The 27,563-nt window shown below is 46.0% G+C and overlaps 1 protein-coding gene across 1 annotated transcript in view; it reads right to left on the bottom strand.

Annotated features, from left to right (window-relative positions):
• The window catches only part of CFAP46 (cilia and flagella associated protein 46), a 1,558,477-nt gene that overhangs the window by 746,339 nt on the left and 784,575 nt on the right, over window positions 1-27,563 (bottom strand). The window contains exons 36-37 of the mRNA XM_086922533.1: window positions 7,938-8,073; window positions 7,554-7,700 (exon numbers count right to left, since the gene is read on the bottom strand). Of these exons, the coding sequence (XP_086778659.1) occupies window positions 7,554-7,700; window positions 7,938-8,073 (283 nt within the window). The remainder of the gene's footprint in view (window positions 1-7,553; window positions 7,701-7,937; window positions 8,074-27,563) is intronic.

Below are 27,563 nucleotides of genomic sequence, written 5' to 3'. Positions count from 1 at the left end.
CAAACAAGAGGCTTCATCCACTGCTGCAATCACTGGCATGCTAAAGATTAGAGGATCCCACTTCCTACAGTCTAATTACAGAAACACGGAAGGATAAGTTACTTACCTGTAATCCTAGTTCTCTTCCAGGGGTATCCTCATCAAAGTCATAAGCAATGACCCCGGACCCCGGAAACAATATAAAATATATATGTAAAAACACATATATCTCGCTCCCCATATATGTACATACATATATTATTTTTCTCACACCAATGCAGCTCCAAAACTGGGGCTAAAACAATGTAAATACATGTACATGTACTGTAATTAGTAAGGAAACAAAAAACACATTAGGTCAAATTTCCCTTGAACTTTGTGTTTTAATGAGTAAACCCACTCATAAATCCTGAAAATTGCTTATAAATAGACATTGTTAGCCCTCAGGCTGCATTGTAAAACAATAGCATAGAAAATGAAACCATTTTCAACAAAAACTGGCACTGTGCCTTTAAGGTAGCCCTGACCCCAGGCTTCCCATCATGCCTCAGGGGTGACAGTTAGGTCAGTTGTTCTTTGCATAACCCTGAAGACAGGGCTCAACCATAAGATTGCAATAGTACCGAATCTCATTTACCTGGGGAGGCGGGTGGGTTGCTTATGACTTTGATGAGGATACCCCTGGAAGAGATCTAGGATTACAGGTAAGTAATTTATCCTTCTTTTCCTTGGGATCCTCATCAATAGTCATAAGCACTGAATAAAATAGCAAGTCAATCAACCACCTGCAGGTAAATGAGAAGTACATGACCCAACCATATCATAACAGCCAATAACTCAGCTGCTAAACAGATGCCTCAGGGAGGCCTGGCCTACCTGGGTATCTGTTCTCGTGTCCGAATCTAGACAGTAATGTCTGATTAATGTATGGACAGACCTCCAGGTTGCCGCTTTACAAATCTCAGACATGGGCACATTCTGTAGGTAAACTGCCGTGGCAGCTCTACCTCTAGTGGAATGCGCTCTAGGGGTAAACCCCAGAGGTTTTTGCGCCAATTGGTAAGCAAGTTTGATACACGAGACGATCCATCTGGAAATGGAACATTTCGATGCTGCATGACCAGTTCTAATCGATCCATAGTTAATAAATAACTGATCAGAATGTCGGATCGGCTTGGACCTGTCCAAATAGAATTTTAAAACCCTTTTCAGGTCCAAAGAGTGTAAAGCCCTCTCAGCTGGAGTAGAGGGATTGGGAAAGAAAGTGGGCAGAGAGATCGACTGATTGACATGAAAATCTGACACCACTTTCGGTAGGAAAGAAGGATGCGTTCTCAGCACTACTCTATTCAAATGAAACACTGTATATGGTTCCTTGGTACAGAGTGCCTGAATCTCGCTCACCCTGCGGGCTGACGTAATCGCTACCAAAAAAGCCGCTTTCAAGGAAATATGCTGTAAAGTAGCTTTATGAATGGGCTCAAAAGGAGGGCCCATCAACTTTGATAGTACTAGGTTCAGCTCCCAGGGAGGAGAAGGTGGACGTATCGGAGGGTATACCTTTTTCAGACCCTGCAGGAAATCTTTTACCGCTGGCAACTGGAAAAAAGAGGTTTGTGAAGGTGATCGCCTATAAGCAGTTATAGCGGCTAAATGCACCTTAATGGAGTTAAACTTCAACTCTGCTTTAGCCAGGTACAACAAGTATGGAAGAACTGCTTCTTCCTGACTCTTCACCGGATTGTGACCATTCTACATGCACCACATATAGAACCTCTTCCACTTGCATGCGTAAGAATGCCTTGTGGAAGGACGTCGTGCTTCTCTCAGAATGGACATGCAGTCTTGTGGCAGTCCTAGATGGCCGTACTGAATGATCTCAGGAGCCATGCTGCCAAGTTCAGTGACGGAAGGTTGGGATGGTGAATCCTCCCGTTCATCTTCGATAACAGGTCCGGCCTGCATGGAAGCCTCTTCTGAGGAGACACTGACAGGTGAAGTTGGTCCGTGTACCACCATTGCCTCGGCCAATCGGGGGCAATCAGGATCATTGTCATGCACGAGTGGCTCAGCTTGCTCACCACCTTCGGGATCAGCGGAAGGGGTGGAAAGGTGTACACAAATTCCCCTGACCAGTCGATCAAAAGAGCATTCCCTCTCCTTCCTGGTCGGTAGAACCTTGAGGCGAAGCTTGGGCATTTGCTGTTTACGTCGTCCGCGAAGAGATCCATGGAAGGACGACCCCAAGCCTGGAAAATGTCTTCTAGCACTTCGTCGTTGAGGACCCAGTCCTCTCTGTCCTCGAAATGCCGACTTAGTGCGTCCGCTCTCCCGTTCTGCTCTCCTGGGAGGTGGACTGCTTGAACAGACAACTTGCGAGCCAGAAGCCAATGCCAGATGCGCTGAGCTTCCAGTGATAGAGTCCTTTAGCGTGTTCCTCCCTGCTTGTTCAAATAGTACATTGTAGTGGTGTTGTCCGTTTGTACTAGAACCATTTCCTCCTGAAGCGAGGGAAGGAACACTTTGAGAGCCAGGTGGACTGCTCTCAATTCCAGCAAGTTGATGTGGTTGGTGCTTTCTTTGGACGACCACAGACCCTGCACTTGGAGAGGTCCCATGTGCGCCCCTCAGCCTTGTAAAGACGCGTCTGTGATGATCGTTTGCGCAGGAGGAGGTTGATGGAAGAGAACTCCCACCTGCATGTTCTGCTTCTTTGTCCACCACGGGATGGAAGATCGAGCTACCTCCGACAAAGTGATATGATCGTCCCAGCGATCTGATTGCTAGTCCCATTTGTCCTCCAGATCCTGCTGAAGAGGACGCATCCGAAGTCTGGTGTTCGATACTAAGAAGATGCATGAAGCCATCGACCCTAAGAGGGAGGCTATCTTTCGCACTTTCTGAGTCCTGTTGCAAAGAACTTGCTGGCATTTGAGCGGTATCGAAAACTGTCTCTCCTCCGAAGGAAACACTTTTCCTACCTCGGAGTCTAGCAGAGCTCCTAGGAAGTGAATCTTCTTAGTGGGTTGGGAGACAGACTTGTTGTAATTGACATGCAGACGTAGACACTGACAGAGTTCTATGCATGTCTGGAATTGATTCCTTACGTTGTCTGGAGTTGGACCTTTCAACAGCCAATCGTCTAAGTATGGGTATACAAAACCCCCCCTGCGGCGTAGAGCTGCTGCCACCACTGCGACACACTTCGTGAACACCCTGGGGGCCGACTTCAACCCAAACAGCAGGACTTTGAGCAGGTAGTGGGAGGTCCCCACCCGGAATCGAAGGAATCTCCTGTGATCGGGCAGTATCGGGACATGAAAGTACGCATCTTGAGTCCATCGAACACATACAATCCCCCTTCCTGAGACGTGGATATATTTGGTGAAGCGCCAACATGCAAAACTTGTCTTTTCTGACATGTAGATTGAGTGTTCTCAAGTCCAGAATGGGCCTGTATTCCGCCTTTTGGCCCTTTTTTCTGACCAGAAAATACCTTGAATATACTCCTTTCTCCCCTTGAGCCACCGGAACCCTCTCGATGGCTGATTTTTCGAGGAGTGTCGCTACTTCTTTCTTTAACATTTGTAGCTGGTGGCTTGACGTTGACATCGGAGGAACGGATGGAGGTAGACGATGGAAACGAAGAGAGTACCCATTCTGCAGCGTAGACAACACCCATTTGTCTTTTGTAATGACTTGCCACTCTGTCCTGTGATGCGCAATGCTTCCCTCCACTGGAGTGGACAACGGCGCTGTGGGGGAAGTGAAGACTCATTGCTTCTGCTGAGGCCTATTGAAGCTGTTGCCTTGGCGCTGATTTCCGTTTCCTTTGGAATTGCGCTTTCCTTAATATTGCGACTTTTGTTGGCCTTGCTGGTTCTGGCCCTTCTGCCAGTGAGGGGTTTGAACCCTCTGCTTCGAAGAGCCTTTGTTGTCCGAATGGAATTTCTTCCAGAATTCCTTTTTCTTTTCAAGCCCCACGGCTTTAAGGGTGTCCAACTCCGTCTTCATTCGTTGCATCTCCTTATCAGCACTTGCCCCAAAGAGAGATGTGCCTGAAAAAGGAAGATTTAGTATTCTGGCTTGAGCCTCGGGTTTCAATGCTGTTAAGCGCACCCACGAGGATCTTCTCGCTGTGATTCCATGCGCATAACCATGCGCCGCCATCGTTGCTCCATCTGCCGCCGCCCCTATAATCTGATTGGAGACTTGACCGCCCTCCATCAGAATTTCCTCGAAGTCCTTTCTATCTTCCTGAGAAAGTTTTGCAGAAAATCTCTGAAGCGAGTCCCACAGAGATCTATCATATCTGCCCAGCAGGGCTTCCCCATTGGAGACCTTGAGGAAAGAAGCTGAGGTGTTACATACTCTTCTCCCCCATGAGTCTTGTAACTTGCTGTCCTTATCCGGCGGTACCGTGGATGAGGAGGCCACCGCATTGGATTTTTAGCCGCCGCAATGATCACTGAATTTGGCGGAGGATCGGACTTGAGGAACAGAGGATCATCTTCAGGTGGACGTTATTTCTTGAGAATCCTTGCTGGGAATGACTTCACCATCGCCGGAGTCAGGAAGACTTCATTCACCGGATCCATGATACCCGGGACCAACGGCAATAAGGGTTTGGGTGCCGTTCTGTGCTGCAGGGTTTCAAAGATGACCGTCGTCTTGATCTGCGGAGCTGTCATAGGTACTCCTAGCTTCAGGGCTCCCCTGTCCAAGATGTCTTGGAACGAGAAAATATCCTCTGTTGGAGATATTCTCGAGCGTGGACTGTTTGTTAGGGTCGGAGAGTAATTTCTGTGCGATCGGGTCCTCGATGAACTTGAAGAGCTATGAGTCCGCTTGGACCTAGATCTTCTCCTACGTGAGCGCGTTCTAGAACGAGATCGCTCCCTGTGACTAAATCTTCTTCTACTTGAATGTCCTCTAGAACAAGACCTTTCTTTGCGGCGGGAGGTCTGATCTTGATCCGCCCTCAACCGATCCGCCGTCTCCTTGTTCTTGGCCCAGTGGTGAAGAGGTCTATACCACCTTGGGGAAAGACTAACAGGGGGAGATTTTTGGGTGCGATCCTGCACTGGCGAACGTGAGCGTGGAGGAGGCTGACCCGCTTGATCCGGCTGCGACCTTGCAGGGGACTTTGACCTCTCCCTGTCCGAGTAGCTGTTTTCCCCATCCGAAGAGCTGTCACTTCGAGATGCCGAGGAGGATGAGGACAGGCTCACTACAGACCGTCTAGAGGAAGACCTCGACCAACCTCTCTCTTCTGAAACACTCCTTCTCTTGGCGGGAGGATCCTGTAATGGTGATTTCTCCATCTCCGCAGCCGATGCTGATCCTGGGGAACCCAGTTGAGACCTTGGGGCTTGAGACTGGTCCAAAGGTTCACTCTCCATCTCATGCACCACCTGACCCAAAGGTAACCTCTCCTGTGATCTTGAAGGAGAGATATTCACTGGCTGCGAGACGCCCCGCTCTCTGGATCTCCGCTGATCCGTCGACGGTGGCTGTTTCGACGCCGAGCGCCGAGCAGATAGACGCTCCCTCGACGTCGACCGTGATCTCCTCGACGCCGACCTCGAGTGTCGATGACTGTCCTTCGACATAGAGCGTCTCACCGTTGAAGGATGTCTGCTCGACGACGACGGAGGCTGCTTCGACGCCGACCACCGATGATCTGGCGGCGACGGAGGATGCCTCGACGTCGAATGTGAATGCGACAGAGGCTGCCTCGACGTCGAACGTCATTGGCAGGGCGTCGACATGGGCTGCTTCGACGTCGATCAACGATGTGTCGGCAGAGACTCCCTTGACGCCGAACGACCACGACTAGTCGTCGACGGAGGTTGTCTCGACGCCGAACGCCGGTGGCCAGGCGTCGACGGAGAATGCCTCGACGTCACAGCATGACGATGCTGTTTCCACGTCAGTTGGCTCGCCGTCGAGCTCTTCTGCTTCAACGGCGACCTACCCCTCGACGCTGTCTGTAGCCGAGGTACCTTGGTTGTCGACGCTGAAGACGTCTTCTTCGTCGCCGTCAACTGCTTCTTCGACGGCGATCCCGAAGGTGAACAAGTCGGGGCTTCTTTCGACGTCGACCGCGCCCTCAGACTTTTCTGCTTCTTGGGAGATCTTCCTCTCTCAGAAAGTCCATAAACTCGAATTCTCTCTCGGTCTTTGAGAGTTCTGGATGTTAAAACCTGGCAGTGTTCACAGGTTTTCGAAGAATGAGAGTCTGGTAGGCACAGGATACACACTGAATGAGTATCAGTCTTGGCCATCTTCCTTCCACATGAAGGGCATTTGTCAAAAAGACAAGGTATTTTGACAGGAAAAACACCTTTTTTAAGCCTAAAAAAGGTAGTAGTAGCACCCTAGGTCTAAAAGACGTCGAGTGAAAGCAAAAATTGTGGATTAACAATAATATTTTTTGACAGAAAGTCAAAAAGAAAGGGAGCTGTTTCACCAGGGTCCTGACTGAAGGAGCCAGAAAGAACAACTGACCTAACTGTCACCCCTGAGGCATGATGGGAAGCCTGGGGTCAGGGCTGCCTTAAAGGCACAGTGCCAGTTTTTGTTGAAAATGGTTTCATTTTCTATGCTATTGTTTTACAATTCAGCCTGAGGGCTAACAATGTCTATTTATAAGCAATTTTCAGGATTTATGAGTGGGTTTACTCATTAAAACACAAAGTTCAAGGGAAATTTGACCTAATGTGTTTTTTGTTTCCTTACTAATTGCAGTACATGTACATGTATTTACATTGTTTTAGCCCCAGTTTTGGAGCTGCATTGGTGTGAGAAAAATAATATATGTATGTACATATATGGGGAGCGAGATATATGTGTTTTTACATGTATATTTTATATTGTTTCCGGGGTCCCGCACATGGGCGGGAATATTCAGTGCTTATGACTATTGATGAGGATCCCCTGGAAGAGAACTGCATCTCATGAAATCTTCCCTGTGGCGAGAAATTATGCATCACACACAGGAACAGGTTTCAGATTTCAAGATCCTAGTAACATGAAATACTTGGAGTACTTACTAATCTACAATTTTTATCTGAGAGTGAAATTAACTAAAAGAGAGTGATCACTCTAAACCTTAGATTTTGAGTTTTGGGGTGAGTTGAACAGCTAGAGGACATATAAGAGGGATTATTAGCATTCATTCAACACATCATTGCATAACCAATTGAATGAGATGGATTAGTAGACCTGCAAAATAAGATCCATTTATTCTGTTATTGTTACATCTATCATCCTATAATATGTAAGACATTTCTTTAGTGGTTCAAGAAATGGGCATGATGTAACCATCCCACTAAACTGCAATCTGTGGTTTGGAAACCAACCAAGTGTTTCAACATTCATTAACCCTAAATCCCAGATCCTATGCTTTGCGCATTGAGAGTATGGTCTTGTTGGTACACTTGTCAACTTATAAAATACACAAGTGAATATCTAACACATCAACAAATCATCATTTTTTTACTATATTTTCCCTAAGTGAGGTGTATGTTGCTTTTGATATCTAAAAATAAAAGGACTAGTTACATACTTACCTGGCTAGCTTTATGTGCTTCTGAAAGAAGAAGTCGAGCTGGTTGATATAAGCTAAGTTGTATCAACACATCACTTTTGTCGATCCACAAATATGGTAAAGATAATCCGCTTAGTCCTTTTCCAGTAGCTGCATCTAAATCCAGAATCTGTAAAAAAAAAAAAATAATGACACTACACTTCTAAAATATAATAGGGGGGCAGCATTGTTTGTACTAAATAGGGATACCTACCAACAAGCATTACTAAAAAAATAGTCACTTTTTTGGCAATAGAGAAGGGTAGAACTACTCCAAGGATATCTTGTTTTTTTAGCTTTCTTTAACACTGTTAAGAGATTATCATTTACATTGTTGGGCAATATAATTTAGGTATCTGTGCGTTACCTTGTCATTGTGTTTAACTGTTGAATTTCCTTCATCTGAAATGTCTGAATGACACTCCTCTTCATCACTGCCATTTGGTCTCTCATTTTGTGTGCACGCTACTTTCTTTTTGTGCAAATAAATCTCTTGCCTGAACCTAAATTACAAAAATAAAAAAAACATCTTAACCTACATAAGATGCCTATTTACACATAGTAATCAATGATTAAATTGAGGTTTTCACAGCATATGACCTACACCAGCCGCAAAAATCTAGTGGGTAGCAAATGTTACGCTTTTCTTGCTCTGTGCCTTTTTGTACACTTTTATGCAAGCCCTATCACCTACACTGACTTTGGTGTTACATCATTGCACAAAACCAGTGTACCTACTGAAAAAAATGTAATTTCTATTGTTTTAGTTATAAAATGCAATACCTTTCATTATAAATTATTTTGGCACCAACTGAGGATCATTGTAAAAGTCCAGGACATCTCCTACATTTCATAGGCAGCCAGTGGCGGGAAACAGCAATCACTACGCGGATTTTACCCCGCAATGCCATTACATCGCATGAGTTACAAAGCATGCGATGGTACTACGCGTAGCCATTACTATGCATACCATTACATCGCATGCGCTGTTACAACGCATGCAATGTAATGCCGATCCACCTCGTTGTGAGGAAACTGGGGCTCTTCCGTTTCCTCACAACGACGTGCACCGCAGTGAAGCAGGAAGCAGGAACCGGAAGTAGAGACGGCGATGCTGGAAAGGAACCACGAGGAAAGAGAGGTAAGGATGATTGTGCTTGGGGTGAGAGTAGTGTGGGTAGTGGTTTAGGGTAGTGTTGTAGTGTCGTACTGTTTTAGAGTATAGGAGTAGTCTAGGGGAGGGAGTAGTGTGGGTAGTGGTTTATGGTAGTGTTGTAGTGTTGTAGTGTTTTAGTGTTAGGGGTAGTTTAGGGTGGGAGTATTGTGGGTAGTGGTTTATGGTAGTGTTGTAGTGTCGTAGTATTTTAGGGTTAGGGGTGGTGTAGGGGTGGGAGTAGTGTGGGTAGTGGTTTATGGTAGTGTTGTAGTGTTGTAGTACTTTAGGGTTAGGGGTGGTGTAGGGGTGGGAGTAGTGTGGGTAGTGGTTTATGGTAGTGTTGTAGTGTCATAGTGTTTTAGGGTTAGGGGCAGTGTAGGGGTGGGAGTACTGTGGGTAGTGGTTTATGGTAGTGTTGTAGTGTAGTCCTTTAGGGTTTAGGGTAGTGTAGTGGTGTTTGCGTAGTGTAGGCGGTCGTGCTAGGTGTAGTGTTTTAGGGGTAGTGTAGGGGTGGGAGTAGTGTGGGTAGTGGATTAGGGTAGTGTTGAAGTGTCGTAGTGCTTTAGGGTTAAGGGTAGTGTAGGGGTGGGATTAGGGTAGGTAGTGGTTTAGTGTAGTGTTGTAGTGTCTGTGTAGTGTAGTGATTTAGGGTTTAGTGTACTGTTGTAGTGTTTGTGTAGTGTTGTGTTTTGGGGTTTAGGGTAGTCTTGTAGCATTTGTGTAGTGTTTTAGGTTTTAGGGTAGTGTTGTAGTGTTAGTGTAGTGTAGTGTATTAGGTTTTAGGGTAGTGTTGTAGAGTTTGTGTAGTGTTTTAGGGTTTAGGGTAGTGGTGTAGTGTTTGTGTAGTGTAGTGTTTTAGGGTTTAGGGTAGTGTTGTAGCATTTGTGTAGTGTAGTGTTTTAGGTTGTAGGGTAGTGTTGTAATGTTTGTGTAGTGTTTTAGGTTTTAGGGTAGTGTTGTAGTGTTTGTGTAGTGTAGTGGTTTAGGGTAGGTTTGTAGTGTTTGTGTAGTGTAGTATTTTAGGTTTTAGGGTAGTGTTGTTGTGTTTGTGTAGTCTTTTAGGGTTTAGGGTAGTGTTGTAGTGTTTGTGTAGTGTAGTGTTTTAGGGTAGTGTTGTAGTATTTGTGTAGTGTAGTGTTTTAGGGTTTAGGGTAGTGTTGTGGTGTTCGTGTAGTGTTTTAGGTTTTAGGGTGGTGTTGTAGTGTTTGTGTAGTGTTTTAGGATTTAGGGTAGTGTTGTAGTGTTTATGTAGTGTAGTGCTTTAGGGTTTAGGGTAGTGTTGTAGTGTTTGTGTAGTGTAGTGTTTTAGGTTGTAGGGTAGTGTTGTAATGTTTGTGTAGTGTTTTAGGTTTTAGGGTAGTGTTGTAGTGTTTGTGTAGTGTAGTGGTTTAGGGTAGGTTTGTAGTGTTTGTGTAGTGTAGTGTTTTAGGGTTTAGGGTAGTATTGTAGTTTTGTGTAGTGTAGTATTTTAGGTTTTAGGGTAGTGTTGTAGTGTTTGTGTAGTCTTTTATGGTTTAGGGTAGTGTTGTAGTGTTTGTGTAGTGTAGTGTTTTAGGGTAGTGTTGTAGTATTTGTGTAGTGTAGTGTTTTAGGGTTTAGGGTAGTGTTGTAGTGTTTGTGTAGTGTAGTATTTTAGGGTTTAGGGTAGTGTTGTGGTGTTCGTGTAGTGTTTTAGGTTTTAGGGTGGTGTTGTAGTGTTTGTGTAGTGTTTTAGGATTTAGGGTAGTGTTGTAGTGTTTATGTAGTGTAGTGCTTTAGGGTTTAGGGTAGTGTTGTAGTGTTTGTGTAGTGTAGTGTGTTAGGGTAGTGTTGGGGGGTCGTGCAGGGTACTGTAGTGTTATTGTAGGGAGTAGTTGTGCAAGGGTATGGTAGAGTCACTTACTTTGCAAACTTTTACCACGAGTATAGATTTACCACGCATGACTTTGCGTTGTAATGGCATGCTTGGTAAAGGCATAGTCATGGTAAAAGTTTGCGATGTAATGGCATGTCGTTGTCATTAACATCGCGTAGTAATACCTACATTGTATTGGCACGCGTGGTATTGGTATGCGATGTAATGGCATACTTTCCCAGTGGCACACAGTCTATCCAAAATCTCAAGGGTTGTGAAGAATTCAGAAGTTAGAGAACCAGATTACATAACAATAGTAAGCCCAATGTTTTTGGGCAGACTGATGTCTTGAGTAGTTGCAGAGGTGAAGCGGCGTTACTGCTTTTGAATTTTGGCGCTTGAGCTTTAATGGCGCACATAGCATAAAAGAACTATTGCAATACAATAATGTATGAAAACAGCACAATATGAACTTGAAGAAATACAACATAGCAACCACAAATGGATGCAGCGCAACAACATAAAAAAATATAATGTGAGCTTCATTACAAAGACAAAGTCCGACTACTGTAGCACTTAGACAAAGCAGCACAGAACGTTTTACAGGCGTGTCTTTGGAACTTACGGCTTCCAGGGATAGCACTATGTAGGGAGAGGAAGCTCCTTTGTTGAAAGAGGTAGTTGGATATTTTATCAGAACAACCTAATGTGGTTACGTTCTTCTGAAGATTTTTAATGAAAGTGAAATGTGATGATATCAGATTACCTTATTGAAAATTAAATGTACTAACTCTGTAAACGAAAGGAGATTCTGTCATTGCAAACTGATCAGTATTTTAAAACTAAATGAAGTCTCACAAACCAAATTGTAGATGGAAGGACTATGCCTACCACAATGCTATGGAGTCTTACTTCAGGCACGTTTGTTGAAGGCACACACCTATGAAATCCTTCTACAACAATGAATGTTTTTATGCCTTTACTACTTTAGTACAACCTAATAACACACTGCCATAACACAACACAATGATTTAATAAAGAAACACAACAGTGTATACTCCAACTCACACTATACTACAAACACATAAAATGCAGCTCAAACACAATGACACAAAACATAACAAAACACAACACCAAAAGTTCAACATAACACAACACAAACACACACACTAGTCCAAACCAACACAATAACAGCACTCTGCAACAACACAATAACACACAAACAGAGCACAACCTAAAGTACCACAAAACACAACAATGTAATTGCAGTATCATCTTGCATTTACATGTTGTCATTTTGTTTTGGTGTGTTGTAGTTTTGTTTTGGTATATTAAATGTGTTATGTTGACATGCAGCGATGTGTTTTGCACTGTTTTTGTTTGCTGTTGTACTGGTATGTTTTAAGATTGGTTGTTGACTTATTGCTGTGCTGTTTCAGTGCACTGGGGCTAATGTGGGGGCTGATTTTGTAAGTGCACTGTTTTGGTATGTTTCCTCGTGTTATTGGGTTATCTTGGTACTGTCATATAGTATGCCATGTGGGTGTTGTGTCATTGAGTCACAACTGCAGTTTGTCTGCCTATATGTTCAACTCTGAATGTGAAAAACACGTTCATAAGGTATGCAGCCCTAAATTGCAACCAATAGATTCATCAGTAACTTCAGGAGAAGTACCAATATTACAACATTAGACTGACAAAGATACACATATACCGTCAGTTAAGACCAATGTTCCATCATCATGAGTCAGAAGGGAAAGATGTGTGTATGCTTTTCTGACCCATCAACTTCCTCACGGAGGATTGCAGCTGATGGCAGGGATAATCCTCATCTCCATGTCCTTAACAGAATCATAATTTTCCTTCACTTCATCTAGGAATTGGATATTCTATGTCAGGACCTGGAGGATCAGACTCTAAGTTCAAAGCCTGCCCGCCACACAAAAGGCAACATTGTGAATTGGTTTGAAGTAAAACATTTGAGAAGTGGACTCTGTGTAACAGTTAATGTTCTTGAAATATCTTCTAACCTATTGTTGAATAGAAGAGCATTAGAAGTCTTTGGCACTCTAGCCAATCGAGTCCCAAAGCTTGAGATATCAATTTCGGCTTTGTGTGTCCCCATCATATCCACTAACCAAAACTGGCAAACATATCAAGAGGAAAGGCTTTTTGAGGGATTTCAAAGGCAGACTGCTCCCCTATTTGCAACATCTTCGTATTCACTAAGACATTTGACCTTGCACAACTGTGGTTACTCTTGGGACAAATGGCGCTCACGAATGAGATCCTATCTTATCTGGTTTGAAGATGCAACCCGAGATAAGATTGGCTCTTGAATCCAACAGAACACAAAGGCAGAGAAACACTGTCAGTTAAAGAGACAATTGTTTTCTTGTCAGATCCTCATTTGGTGGCCAAGAAATTCAAAGGTTAAGTACTATATTGATATCCCATAGGCCCGCTTACTTGGGGACTTGAGGTGGAACCAACATGACACTTTACAGGAGTCTGCATACATGTGAATGCTCCAAGCCTAGGGAACTATCTACCACCTGAGAACCCACTGAGGTTGCTGACAAATTAATTACACTATAAGAAAAGTCCTGCTCTGCCAATTCTGTCAAAAAAATCCTAATGTGCACAATTCCTACCCACATCTGCACTTTGTCCCAGAGACCAACTTTACCATCTATTCCAGGCTGAGCCATACTACTTGTTTGGTCCTCAGACCATCTGGGACCAGGTGTGGGCAGTTCTGACGGATGTAGAGAAAACGTGAAAGGGCCAGCATCTTAAAAAGGGCAGCTCGGCCCACCAACAAAAGAGGTAGAGACCTCCAGTGCTTCACATCCGCACACAGCAAGGCCAACGGCCAAAAGATGTGTAGTTGTTTCCTCGCACATGGCCCTGCATATCCGTGTAGAGCAATTTCACCCTTCCCAGAAACTTTGGGCCGAATCCCATCCTCTTCAGGAATTCGAACAAAAATGGCCACTCAATAGAATCATATTTACAACAAGGGGTGGTGAGGGACAGAGTCTCTGAATTAAGCAGAAAGCTCTCACCCAGTCAAGAGATCAGGGCTAGATCCAACACCGTTTTTTAGCTCACTGCACCATCCCAGTTTCAGAACCTGGCTGTATGCAAATTAGTCTGTTCCTGTCCCAGTGCATGATGGGAACAGGGCAAACCAAACTACAAAAGCCAATTCTTACACTGGGAAGGAAACAAGCTCCCGGGGACCGGTTTCTGGCATTACAGCCGTCTTCGGCCCGGTTTGCTTGAATCCTGATGGTGCAATGAGCAAGGGTCTCACATCTGAGAATACCCTTCCACGCTTAGGGTGGACAAAAATATTTACAACAAGGGGTGGTGAGGGACAGAGTCTCTGAATTAAGCAGAAAGCTCTCACCCAGTCAAGAGATCAGGGCTAGATCCAACACCGTTTTTTAGCTCACTGCACCATCCCAGTTTCAGAACCTGGCTGTATGCAAATTAGTCTGTTCCTGTCCCAGTGCATGATGGGAACAGGGCAAACCAAACTACAAAAGCCAATTCTTACACTGGGAAGGAAACAAGCTCCCGGGGACCGGTTTCTGGCATTACAGCCGTCTTCGGCCCGGTTTGCTTGAATCCTGATGGTGCAATGAGCAAAGGTCTCACATCTGAGAATACCCTTCCACGCTTAGGGTGGACAAAAATATTTACAACAAGGGGTGGTGAGGGACAGAGTCTCTGAATTAAGCAGAAAGCTCTCACCCAGTCAAGAGATCAGGGCTAGATCCAACACCGTTTTTTAGCTCACTGCACCATCCCAGTTTCAGAACCTGGCTGTATGCAAATTAGTCTGTTCCTGTCCCAGTGCATGATGGGAACAGGGCAAACCAAACTACAAAAGCCAATTCTTACACTGGGAAGGAAACAAGTTCCCGGGGACCGGTTTCTGGCATTACAGCCGTCTTCGGCCCGGTTTGCTTGAATCCTGATTGTGCAATGAGCAAGGGTCTCACATCTGAGAATACCCTTCCACGCTTAGGGTGGACAAAAATATTTACAACAAGGGGTGGTGAGGGACAGAGTCTCTGAATTAAGCAGAAAGCTCTCACCCAGTCAAGAGATCAGGGCTAGATCCAACACCGTTTTTTAGCTCACTGCACCATCCCAGTTTCAGAACCTGGCTGTATGCAAATTAGTCTGTTCCTGTCCCAGTGCATGATGGGAACAGGGCAAACCAAACTACAAAAGCCAATTCTTACACTGGGAAGGAAACAAGCTCCCGGGGACCGGTTTCTGGCATTACAGCCGTCTTCGGCCCGGTTTGCTTGAATCCTGATGGTGCAATGAGCAAGGGTCTCACATCTGAGAATACCCTTCCACGCTTAGGGTGGACAAAAATATTTACAACAAGGGGTGGTGAGGGACAGAGTCTCTGAATTAAGCAGAAAGCTCTCACCCAGTCAAGAGATCAGGGCTAGATCCAACACCGTTTTTTAGCTCACTGCACCATCCCAGTTTCAGAACCTGGCTGTATGCAAATTAGTCTGTTCCTGTCCCGGTGCATGATGGGAACAGGGCAAACCAAACTACAAAAGCCAATTCTTACACTGGGAAGGAAACAAGCTCCCGGGGACCGGTTTCTGGCATTACAGCCGTCTTCGGCCCGGTTTGCTTGAATCCTGATGGTGCAATGAGCAAGGGTCTCACATCTGAGAATACCCTTCCACGCTTAGGGTGGACAAAAATATTTACAACAAGGGGTGGTGAGGGACAGAGTCTCTGAATTAAGCAGAAAGCTCTCACCCAGTCAAGAGATCAGGGCTAGATCCAACACCGTTTTTTAGCTCACTGCACCATCCCAGTTTCAGAACCTGGCTGTATGCAAATTAGTCTGTTCCTGTCCCAGTGCATGATGGGAACAGGGCAAACCAAACTACAAAAGCCAATTCTTACACTGGGAAGGAAACAAGCTCCCGGGGACCGGTTTCTGGCATTACAGCCGTCTTCGGCCCGGTTTGCTTGAATCCTGATGGTGCAATGAGCAAGGGTCTCACATCTGAGAATACCCTTCCACGCTTAGGGTGGACAAAAATATTTACAACAAGGGGTGGTGAGGGACAGAGTCTCTGAATTAAGCAGAAAGCTCTCACCCAGTCAAGAGATCAGGGCTAGATCCAACACCGTTTTTTAGCTCACTGCACCATCCCAGTTTCAGAACCTGGCTGTATGCAAATTAGTCTGTTCCTGTCCCAGTGCATGATGGGAACAGGGCAAACCAAACTACAAAAGCCAATTCTTACACTGGGAAGGAAACAAGCTCCCGGGGACCGGTTTCTGGCATTACAGCCGTCTTTGGCCCGGTTTGCTTGAATCCTGATGGTGCAATGAGCAAGGGTCTCACATCTGAGAATACCCTTCCACGCTTAGGGTGGACAAAAATATTTACAACAAGGGGTGGTGAGGGACAGAGTCTCTGAATTAAGCAGAAAGCTCTCACCCAGTCAAGAGATCAGGGCTAGATCCAACACCGTTTTTTAGCTCACTGCACCATCCCAGTTTCAGAACCTGGCTGTATGCAAATTAGTCTGTTCCTGTCCCAGTGCATGATGGGAACAGGGCAAACCAAACTACAAAAGCCAATTCTTACACTGGGAAGGAAACAAGCTCCCGGGGACCGGTTTCTGGCATTACAGCCGTCTTCGGTCCGGTTTGCTTGAATCCTGATGGTGCAATGAGCAAGGGTCTCACATCTGAGAATACCCTTCCACGCTTAGGGTGGACAAAAATATTTACAACAAGGGGTGGTGAGGGACAGAGTCTCTGAATTAAGCAGAAAGCTCTCACCCAGTCAAGAGATCAGGGCTAGATCCAACACCGTTTTTTAGCTCACTGCACCATCCCAGTTTCAGAACCTGGCTGTATGCAAATTAGTCTGTTCCTGTCCCAGTGCATGATGGGAACAGGGCAAACCAAACTACAAAAGCCAATTCTTACACTGGGAAGGAAACAAGCTCCCGGGGACCGGTTTCTGGCATTACAGCCGTTTTCGGCCCGGTTTGCTTGAATCCTGATGGTGCAATGAGCAAGGGTCTCACATCTGAGAATACCCTTCCACGCTTAGGGTGGACAAAAATATTTACAACAAGGGGTGGTGAGGGACAGAGTCTCTGAATTAAGCAGAAAGCTCTCACCCAGTCAAGAGATCAGGGCTAGATCCAACACCGTTTTTTAGCTCACTGCACCATCCCAGTTTCAGAACCTGGCTGTATGCTAATTAGTCTGTTCCTGTCCCAGTGCATGATGGGAACAGGGCAAACCAAACTACAAAAGCCATTTCTTACACTGGGAAGGAAACAAGCTCCCGGGGACCGGTTTCTGGCATTACAGCCGTCTTCGGCCCGGTTTGCTTGAATCCTGATGGTGCAATGAGCAAGGGTCTCACATCTGAGAATACCCTTCCACGCTTAGGGTGGACAAAAATATTTACAACAAGGGGTGGTGAGGGACAGAGTCTCTGAATTAAGCAGAAAGCTCTCACCCAGTCAAGAGATCAGGGCTAGATCCAACACCGTTTTTTAGCTCATTGCACCATCCCAGTTTCAGAACCTGGCTGTATGCAAATTAGTCTGTTCCTGTCCCAGTGCATGATGGGAACAGGGCAAACCAAACTACAAAAGCCAATTCTTACACTGGGAAGGAAACAAGCTCCCGGGGACCGGTTTCTGGCATTACAGCCGTCTTCGGCCCGGTTTGCTTGAATCCTGATGGTGCAATGAGCAAGGGTCTCACATCTGAGAATACCCTTCCACGCTAAGGGTGGACAAAAATATTTACAACAAGGGGTGGTGAGGGACAGAGTCTCTGAATTAAGCAGAAAGCTCTCACCCAGTCAAGAGATCAGGGCTAGATCCAACACCGTTTTTTAGCTCACTGCACCATCCCAGTTTCAGAACCTGGCTGTATGCAAATTAGTCTGTTCCTGTCCCAGTGCATGATGGGAACAGGGCAAACCAAACTACAAAAGCCAATTCTTACACTGGGAAGGAAACAAGCTCCCGGGGACCGGTTTCTGGCATTACAGCCGTCTTCGGCCCGGTTTGCTTGAATCCTGATGGTGCAATGAGCAAGGGTCTCACATCTGAGAATACCCTTCCACGCTTAGGGTGGACAAAAATATTTACAACAAGGGGTGGTGAGGGACAGAGTCTCTGAATTAAGCAGAAAGCTCTCACCCAGTCAAGAGATCAGGGCTAGATCCAACACCGTTTTTTAGCTCACTGCACCATCCCAGTTTCAGAACCTGGCTGTATGCAAATTAGTCTGTTCCTGTCCCAGTGCATGATGGGAACAGGGCAAACCAAACTACAAAAGCCAATTCTTACACTGGGAAGGAAACAAGCTCCCGGGGACCGGTTTCTGGCATTACAGCCGTCTTCGGCCCGGTTTGCTTGAATCCTGATGGTGCAATGAGCAAGGGTCATTGCACCACCCCCTTTTCTAAATCACTCAATAGAATCAAACGCCATGGAGGCATCGAAGGACAGCACTACTGCATCTTCTTCCATGTATTCTCGACGTGCTAGCACGTTGTGGAGATGCCAGATGTTGAGTGCTGTGTTCCTTCCTGGCATAAAGCCAGATTGGTTTGGGTGAACCAAGGAGGAGATGACCGCGACCAGCCGTAAGGCAAGTACTTTCGCTAGAATCTTAGGTTCTACATTAATTAGTGAAATCGGTCTACATGAACCGCAATTATCTACGAGCTTTCCTGGTTTACGAATCACAACTATGGATGCCAGGCGTTGATCATTCGGCAGAATTCCCTGTTCGTAGCTTTCGTTGTACATGGCCCATAGGTGTGGGGATACCTGAGAGGCAACCATTTTTTTTAAATTTGATGGGAGTTCCGTTGGGCCCCATCACCTTCCCTGAATGGATATGGCTTATGGCCTTCTGGATCTCCTCATCTGTCAAGTCCTCGTCAAGGGTGTCTTTATCAGTGTCAGAGAGCGTTGGTATGTCACTATCAGCGAGGAACTGGAGGGAGTCTATGCTGTATATGTAGTGGAGGGGGAATAGATTTGCTCTAAATGATTTGCGAAGGCTTCTGCTATGTGTCTTGGATGTGTGATTAGTGTGCCGTCGTTTAGGGTCAGTCGTGGCACCCATCTTTTGCCTTGATATCTTTTCTCTAGCCAGGCCAAAGTTTTACCGGCCCTGTCCCACAGTTCATATATTCTATGCTGAGTGCTGAGGAGTTTGGCCATCACGTTTTCCCTAGCCCTAATCTTGTATTCCTCTTGTTTAAGTGTGAGGCGGTGGAGAGCGTCATCTGATGGCATATTGGTGCTATCGACTTCCAATTGGTGGAGCTCGCTTTCTAATTGGACTAACTGTTGGCGTTTATACTTAATGTAACCCATCTTTAGAGACAATGCCTGTCCCTTCAAAACCACTTTAAAGGCTTCCCATATAGTTAGTGCTGAATCAACGGAACCTACGTTTTCTTTAAAATAGTTGATGGTCTGCGAATATAGTTCCTATTAAATGTCAGGGATTTTTAATAGCCAGGAGATTAGGGTGATCGTGGCCCGCGGTTGTTGTTTCCAATGTTTAGATTCAACTCTAACTGGGGAGTGATCAGAAATACCCCTAGGTAGGGCGTGAGGGTTGCGGAACTGGCCAATTGAGGCTTAGTATGTTTGAAAATAGTCGATGCGAGATGAGCTTTTGAGTGCGTTAGAAAAGTAAGTGTATTGGGTTCCGTCCTGTTGTAGTATAGGCCACACATCGGTCAGTCTCATAGCTGTGGTGAATTCTTCCATTAACGCATTTGGTCGCACCCCCTGCCTTTGTAGGTGTCTGTCTATTCGGTCGTCCTTGGTCATGTTGTAGTCCCCCCCAGGATCAGGGTCCCTCCGGAAAGATCTGTTAATATCTTACATAGATCTGTCGGTGCCTCCTTGCCGGTGCTGGTGGTAGATACAATGAGATCACATTTAGCGCCCGCCCCTCCCATTGGGACGCTTGGACCGCAACTCTGCCCCCAGGGTCTGCCCACATACGTTTTACTATAAGTGCCAGGTTCTTCTTAACTAGAATGCCAGTCCGCCGAGATCCCGTGGTGTAGTCTGCATGTACCAGGAGTTTGTAACCCCACCTTGTGAGGGCCTTGCTTTTATTACCAACCATGTGTGTCTCCCGTAGTAACACCAAATCAGGTGCCTCTCGTTTTAGATATTGTTGGACTATTCCTCATTTAAGTTTGTCCCCCATCACATTCACATTCCAAGTAAGCACAGAGAGTAACATTTCCATTCTATCGCCCATCATCTGATAAAAGGATAAGCACATTTTGACAATCTAACATTGCTCTAAGCATAGTATTCCAAACTAGTATTTTCTAGTTTGCCGTGGCCCTGTAGTACAATAAAGGCACAATCTCGTGCACCAGCCCAGATTGCGATCATCTCCACCCTGCAACTGATTTCTGCAACGGAACATGTACATGACAGCATGTGATCATTGACTCGTAAACTAAACAAATCTTGAAATGGTAAACACCCTTCCCCCCACCCCCTCCCTGCCCGTGGATTTAAAACTACCCATGCCCCAACTAGGCAGAGTGCCTCTTCCCCCCCAAAAAATTCCTGAAAGGTGAGTGCTGGCAGTCCTCCCACTCTCGCTCACATCCATTTTCTTACATCTCAAATCTGCAGGCTTCCAGCCCATCCTCTAGGAGGCCCATGTGCCCAGACCTAATGCTGGTTAGTGGTGGTAGTCTCAGTCTTGAAATCAAGTCTGAATTTGTCCCACATTCAAGTAACACCTTAAGAACCGTCTCACCCATTTCTATGGAGCACTTATCCGTATACATCACCAGGCAGTCTAGACAACGAATGAAATCCACTCAGCTATGCGTTGTCTCTCCCACTTCAGCCATGGTGGATTCGTCTCCTGGTTGTGTCCCATGATTAGCTCTGGGCGATCATTGTCCTCCATTTTGATCTCTGCGTTGGCCTTCCACTCGGCGCCAGTCCTCCAGCCAATCCCATGCGTCCTCTGGTGTAGTAAAGAACCACATCTTGCCCTCCGATTCCACTCTAAGTTTCGCTGGAAAGAGCATGGTGTACTTCACCTCGCAGTCTTGGAGCACCTTTTTAACTGTCTGAAAGCTACCCCCTTGGGCCTGGACCTTGTCCTTAAAATCTGGGAAGAACGTCATTACATTATTGTCCAACTTAAGTGGACGGTTGGATCGTGCCGTTTGCAGGATGGTGTCCCTGTCCCTACAGTTGAAAGCTCAGGCAATAAGTGGACTTGGGGGAGCCCCTGGCTTTGGCCGACCCCCTGGCTCTCGGTGGGCTCTTTAAATCGAAAAATAGCTTGATAGTCTGTTGGGCTGGAGATGTTTCAATATTAAATCTTCCACATAAAGGTCGGCTGCTGGTCTCTCAGCCCGTTCTGTACACCTAGTATACGTATATTATTTCTTCGAGCTCTTCCTTCATACTCATCAACTTGCTTTGCCATCAGTGCTTGTTGGATTTGAAGTTCAGCGACTTGTGTCTGGAGTTGAGACGTATCCGTTTGCAGTGTGGTTGTTACTTCTTTAAGGTCTTTTACTTTTTTGTCCATTTTGCGAAAGTCAGCCCGTATGAGGGACACCTATATGTTGACTGAGTTTAGGGAGGTGTGTACTCCACTGATGGCTTCCATGATGTCGTGGAGCGTAAGGTCGTTTTGCGGTTGCGGATTGTTCTGTGTATCTAGTGCCTCCGTTTGTTGTGATTCAAATTCTTTCCCCAACTTATTCCAGGCAAATTTGGCCAGTTTATTATAGGCACTTACTTTAGTTTCCTTGCTTGTTGCCATGACTGGATGGCAACATGTTGAGATCAATGATTTGTCGGAGTTCAGTCCCGGTAGTCGCCGCCTCCTGCCCAGCAAGAATTTCCGTCTCACCAGCGGTCTGTCGGGTTTCCCTGGGACTGCTCTCCCGTAGCGCACCCTGTCCAGGCAGCCCCACCACTCATCTATGGTCTTGGCCCGCTGAGGACATAGTCTCCTGTATGCTCTATGTGTCAGGCGACTTCTCGCTCCCAGCTGCGTATTATGTGTTGGGGCGAAGGGTGTGTCTCCTATCCAGGGTTTTCATGTTGTCATAGCGCTGTCTGCTCTGTCAGGCACCTCACATGAATTGCCAATATTTTTCTTGATTTATCCGATGCTGTAAGGAGCCTGATGCACTCACGCCTACAGCTTGTATCCGGACCTTTCCAGCCCCACGCCTCCAGTCATATCCCAGAGGAGGTATCGCTCCGCCTCTTCAGGCTGTCAGAGAGACTCCGGTACGTCCTCCGGTGGTCGCAATCGCCCTAGGGAAATGTTCCAGTATGTCGGGGCTCCGCCTTATCTCAATCCACAATAGCGTGGGGAGGCGGGGGGCGCCCTCAGGATCTGCTTCGATACTTCAGGGTACATAGAAGCGGGGTCCCAGTGTACAATTTATTCAGAAGTTGATACTTCAGGGAGCCTCCAGATCTCAGTCACTGGCAGCAAGGGACAAGGTGATGGAGGGGCCTCACTTACGGCGATCCCCGATGGCTACACCCACCCCGGAGAGGCGTGCATTTTCAGGCTTAGTAGACTGTCAAAGCCGGGGCCTCAATTTCAGGCCACTGCGGCGTTCCTCCCCCAGCGCCGCACCCCGGTGGTTTCAGCGGCGTGGGGAGCACAGTCTTGCACCTCGGTCAGGTCTACAGGCAGCCCCAAGCAGATCGGAGAGCCGTCCCCGACTGACCTGGGAACAGGCGCTCTTCACACTGGCCTCGGAGCTTCCATGAGGACTAGGGGCCCGATTCACAGAATTAACTTAAGACAAAATCCTAAACTTACTACTTTTGGTATTCACAGAAGTTAGGATTTTGTCTTAAAACAAACTGAAGACAGACTTAAGACAGACTTAAGAAAAAATTATGTCTTAAGTCTGTCTTCAGTTTGTCTTAAGACAAACTTAAGACAAAATCCTAACTTCTGTGAATACCAAAAGTAGTAAGTTTAGGATTTTGTCTTAAGTTAGCTCTGTGAATCGGGCCCTCAGCGTGCAGCTCTCGGTGGCAGTGGACTGCAGGGCTGGCAGGATTTTGAAGGATATATGGCGAGGGTACGGGAGCCTCTCTAACTAGCCACCATTCTCTTTGGCTGCTAGCCACGCCCCACAAATTCCAGATCTCCCCTCTAGGAGTACAGCTGCTTCAAGCTGGGCCAGGATGAAAAGAAGTCCATGCCACACGATCCAAAGAATTCATTAAGCTCTGAATCACCTTGACATTAAGTTTCCAGATGAAGGAGTCTCAAAGGAAATGGGACCACCAGTCTACCACAAGGTTCTTCAATCCGGGAGCTATTGTACAGTGACAGAGACTTGCTTGTTCAGACAGAGGTTACAGAAAGACAGTGGCATTATCCACCTTAAGGAGAAGTCAACGGAGCACTGGTCCTTTGTCATGGGCCTAATGGTGAATTGCATCATCAATACAGGCAATTTATGTGTGATTCCATTGTCTGCTCTAATCATAGGTGACATTATTACGACATTGGGCAGCTCTGCCCAGACGCCTTGCATCAACTCTATTGTCAACTGTATGCAAGTGCCTAAAAGGCCTTGCCATTCTAGACCTACTGATGTTCATGCCACCTCTGCAGCTTCATTCATGTCTCCTCCGAGAGCTGGACTGAATCAGAGCAACTCATGGTGTTTTGTAGATGGGAGGCTCTCAGCCTTTAAAGCAATCTTTAATACAGAGATCTTGGGAAAATAGCTAGAATCATGGAAACCTATAGTCCCACAAATCTGGCTAGTGCTTAAGTGAAAGTGACTATTGTTAGATGTTTCTGAACTTTTTTTCCCATTCTGAGTAAGCAATCTCAGCAATGCTTCTGTGGAATCCACTAGGAAATCCAGGAATACCATCATCCAAGAAGGTTGAAAGACCAATTTGTCAGTGTTGATAAAGCCCAGGCCTCGAAGCAGAATTACCCTCATAAGCCCAGGCCTTGTAGCATAATTAGTCTCATACTGAGATGATCCATCAGACAAGACATGTCCTGATCCATAATAAGTATATGATCATCCTCATGGACTTGACAAACTTTAACACAACCTTTCAAGAAGCTGGTGAAACATCACAGGGCTGATAAAAGCTTGGACGTTAGTGTCATGAACTCGAATTCCGAGCTTTAACATATGAACTGCAGACATTTTCTGTGCAGTGTCAAGATTGGGAACAACAGGTATGTGTCTTTCAAGTCAAGCCTGACCAAATGTTTCTGTAAGAAGATATTAATGGGAGATGGATACTCTTCTTCTTGAGGCGCAGATAGACCAACTAGTCATAAGATTATCACTGGTCTGGAGTCCTTGTCTTTCTTTCCTAAAGAAAGATATAGCAATGGGGTGGAGTTCACTTTCTGATCATGGCACCCTTCCTTTTTAGGTTTGTTATTTCTTCATTGATCAGGCCTTGATGCTCCAAAGGAAAAAAATCAAATGCTAGGGTTACCTTCTCTGAATGAGCAAACCCAAAAGCTCTACTTAGAAACCCTGTACCATACTGAGAATACAGGCATCCACCATAATCTAGTTGTACCTTTAAAGAAATGTTGCTAATTGACCCCCCAATTTTAGACCGGAAAGGGAATGTTGGATGCCTAAAACCAATCATTTCCAAATCCCACTAAAATTTTTCTAGATGGGAAGAATCCTCTGAAACATCAGGAATCTGTCCACTAGTGAAAATGTGTTTGGTTTTGTGATTTCTAGGATCCTTTAATGCCCACCCCTCCAAAACCGTCACCTGAAAAACTTCAGGGATGACTGCACCTTATCGATGGAGCTAAATGTTGCCACAAAATTTAACAGTTCTTTTACAAACTGGTAAACACAAAAGGAACCCTCAACCACAGGGCCTGCTTCTCCGGAGATGAGCTCACCCAATTTTGGATCCATTTTAATGAGAAACAAATGCATTCTCTTTGTCAAAATGGGGCAAGTTGCATTCCCAAGAAAACAAAGGCTCTCTATGTCCAACCACACAGTATGTCGTTATCGATGGGCTAAAATCTCCTCTGCAACTTCGAGGATCTTGGAAAGAGGGCTCATGAAGTCCATAAGCTTATCCTGGTACTCCTTCCATGCACAATCTATGCCTTTTTTCAGGGTCTTGTCAGGTAGCATTTTTTGCACTGATCTCCAGTGTGTCACCTTATTGCCCTATGATAGTTGAGGAAATTCTGGACCAAGGTGGCCCCTCACTGCTTTATCATGGGATTTGCCCAACCGATTAAGCATTTACATGGTCACTGTTGCCACTTGAGCTCATTAGGAGGAAAGTGGATGAAAGATGTGTTTCCGCTCATGGCTTTGCCCTCACCGTCTATAGCATCCCCAATTGATCTTCTGAGGTGTCGCAGCCTCTAGTGTATTACATTTCTAAGCAGGTTCTTAAGAGCTGGACAAACCCATAAAATCGCTGTGCAGGACCCCTTTTCTCTTAACTTTGGTAAAGCCCCAGAGTCATCAGCACTCGACTGTGACTGTGAATGAGGTACTGTGTGCCTCTGAATCTTCCACATCTGAGTGTAAGGACTCCAGTTGTGATTCGGCTCATTACGGGCACTGACGCTTGAGTAGATTGAGGGCTTGAAAAACTACCCTCTGCACAAAGGAGTCCAGAGTTACGGAGAAATTGTACTCCAGGCAAAAAGAAGCCTCCTCCTCAAACTACTCTGCAGCTTCTGGAAGCCTGCAAGAACCTGGCATGAGTTGACTAGAAAATATCCACCCAAAAAATCTCAAAAAGAAGGGTGTATGCATGGTGTCTTTGCGGGGGGAGGTGCTTCGTTCATTATCCCCCCTGGCTTAGCCAGTTCCCAAGGGCATTTTTTCATAATGAAGGGGGAACACATGGGCTCACCCTATGGGGGGATCATTATGCCCCGCAGACCACCACCTCCCCGGGGCTTCCTAAAATAATAATGCAGAGGAGGCCTGCATGGGTTTGTGAATGATTGTGAGGGAGTGGTTGTATGGAAGGTTCTATGGGAGTGTGAGTGGATGCGTTAGTGATTTTGTGGATGATGTCAGTAATGTCTTCAGTGATGTCATTTGAGATGTGGTCAATGATGTCATCAGTGATGTCACTGACCATGTCATGAGTGATGTAATATGTGAGGTCATAAGCAGTGCATTGTGTGGGAGCAAGTTATAATTAGCTCAGCTAACTATAACTCTGAATTTCACTGATTTTGTACGATTGAAACCCGAGCCTAACTATAACGTCTCAGTAACCTTTGGCCTTTATATATGAAAAAACTAAGATTACAGTAACATTATAGTTAGGTGAAATGTTCAGTAACAATGTAACATTTTAAGCTCTAAAAACCACTGAAATTTAACAGTTATAGTTGTCCCTTTGCTATATTTATAACTAGCACCCCTCCATGCACAGTTTTCTTATCAATAATTTCACTGCGAATGTTGCAGTGATACTATCAAAGATGTCATGAGTGATGTAATATGTGGGGTAATTAGCAGTGCATGGCAAGGGCACGAGTTATAGGTACTTTAAGGCACAAATTAAAGTTACTTGAGATAACTATAACTTATGGATCTCAGTAGTTTTTAGAGTTTAAAGTGTTAAGTTGTTACTTACCATTTCACCTAACTATAGCGTTACTTTAATCTTTTTTTTTCAGTGAACTTCATGTTCACTGAAAAAAACCCTGCATGCAGCCAAACTCCTGGGTGCGTACTGCCTTTGGCAGTGTGCACTGGGGGGTTGAACACAGGGCCTGGCGGCATGAAGGCAGACAACCCCACACTGTGCAGGGAACCCATACTGTAAGACCTTTTTTTAAGGGGGAGGCATGTGGCACCCTCCCCGAGGCTTATTAGACCCTCAGGACTCCGTCCTCCAGGGCCACTACTTAAAATAAAGGGAAAGGGGAGCACAGCCACCCTTCCCGAAATTTGTTAGGTCCTGGGGACCCTACACCCAGGGGTGTTTATTTAAATTAAAGGGGAAGAAGGCCACCTCCTCGAACATTGTTGTGCCCAATGAACCCCATTCCCCAGGGCCAATACTAAAATTGGGGGGGCCACGTGCACCCCTCCCCAAGCCGTTATCAGCCCTGGAGACCCCATCCCGGGGCCCTCGTCACTTAAAGGTAGGGGCCCTGGGGCCCACCAAGGTCCCCCACTGTTTACTCATTGGGGGCCGTGTGGGTGAGCCCCAATGCCCCACTTAGCTCCCTGCATACAGCAGGAGCTGGCCTTGCTCCAGCCAGGAAGAAGCAGCTACTAATGCTGTTCCCTCAGGGCGGGAGCAATATTTCCATCTGTTTGCCTGGCTGCAAAATTGTGATGCGCCAGTCCTGCTCACGTATCGGCAAAGATGTGTCAATTGTGCTCTCATAGCAGAAGATGCACCGGTGCTGAAGCCAAACACATTAGGCCCACTTCCAATGGTCCCGGTGTAGGAGTAGGGTTGCTTGAAATCTGTTACGTCTCTGAGACTTTGGATAAGGAGAACAGCCAGCTAGCCCTTGCAGCCACCTGAGTTCTGGGAACAAGACAGGCAGGTCCAGTTCTTCTCACCCAGGAAAATAGAGCATCAGGTCATTACAGCAGAAAGCAGTTTTTACACAGAGCAGCAGTCCAGCAGAGTGGCAGTGCTTCAGCACAACAGTTCTTGGTAGTATCCTCAGGTCCAGAAGTTTACTGAAGTGACCGGGTCAGAAGTCCAGTGCATATATTCAGTGGTGCCTTGAAGTGGGGGAGACTTCAAAGAAGGGATTTGAAGTGCACAGAAGTCCTGCCTTCCTGCTCTGGTTCCAGACTTACTACAGGGGGTATGCAGCCCTTTGTGTGGTGACAGGATACCGCCTATTCAGGTGTAAGTGTGAGACTGTGCCTAGCTCCTCCCACCCATCATATCAGG

Source organism: Lissotriton vulgaris, chromosome 5 (assembly GCF_964263255.1).
Source record: "Lissotriton vulgaris chromosome 5, aLisVul1.2, whole genome shotgun sequence".
In the NCBI taxonomy this organism is placed as follows: Eukaryota; Metazoa; Chordata; class Amphibia; order Caudata; family Salamandridae; genus Lissotriton; species Lissotriton vulgaris.
This window is presented reverse-complemented; position numbering and strand designations above follow the sequence as displayed.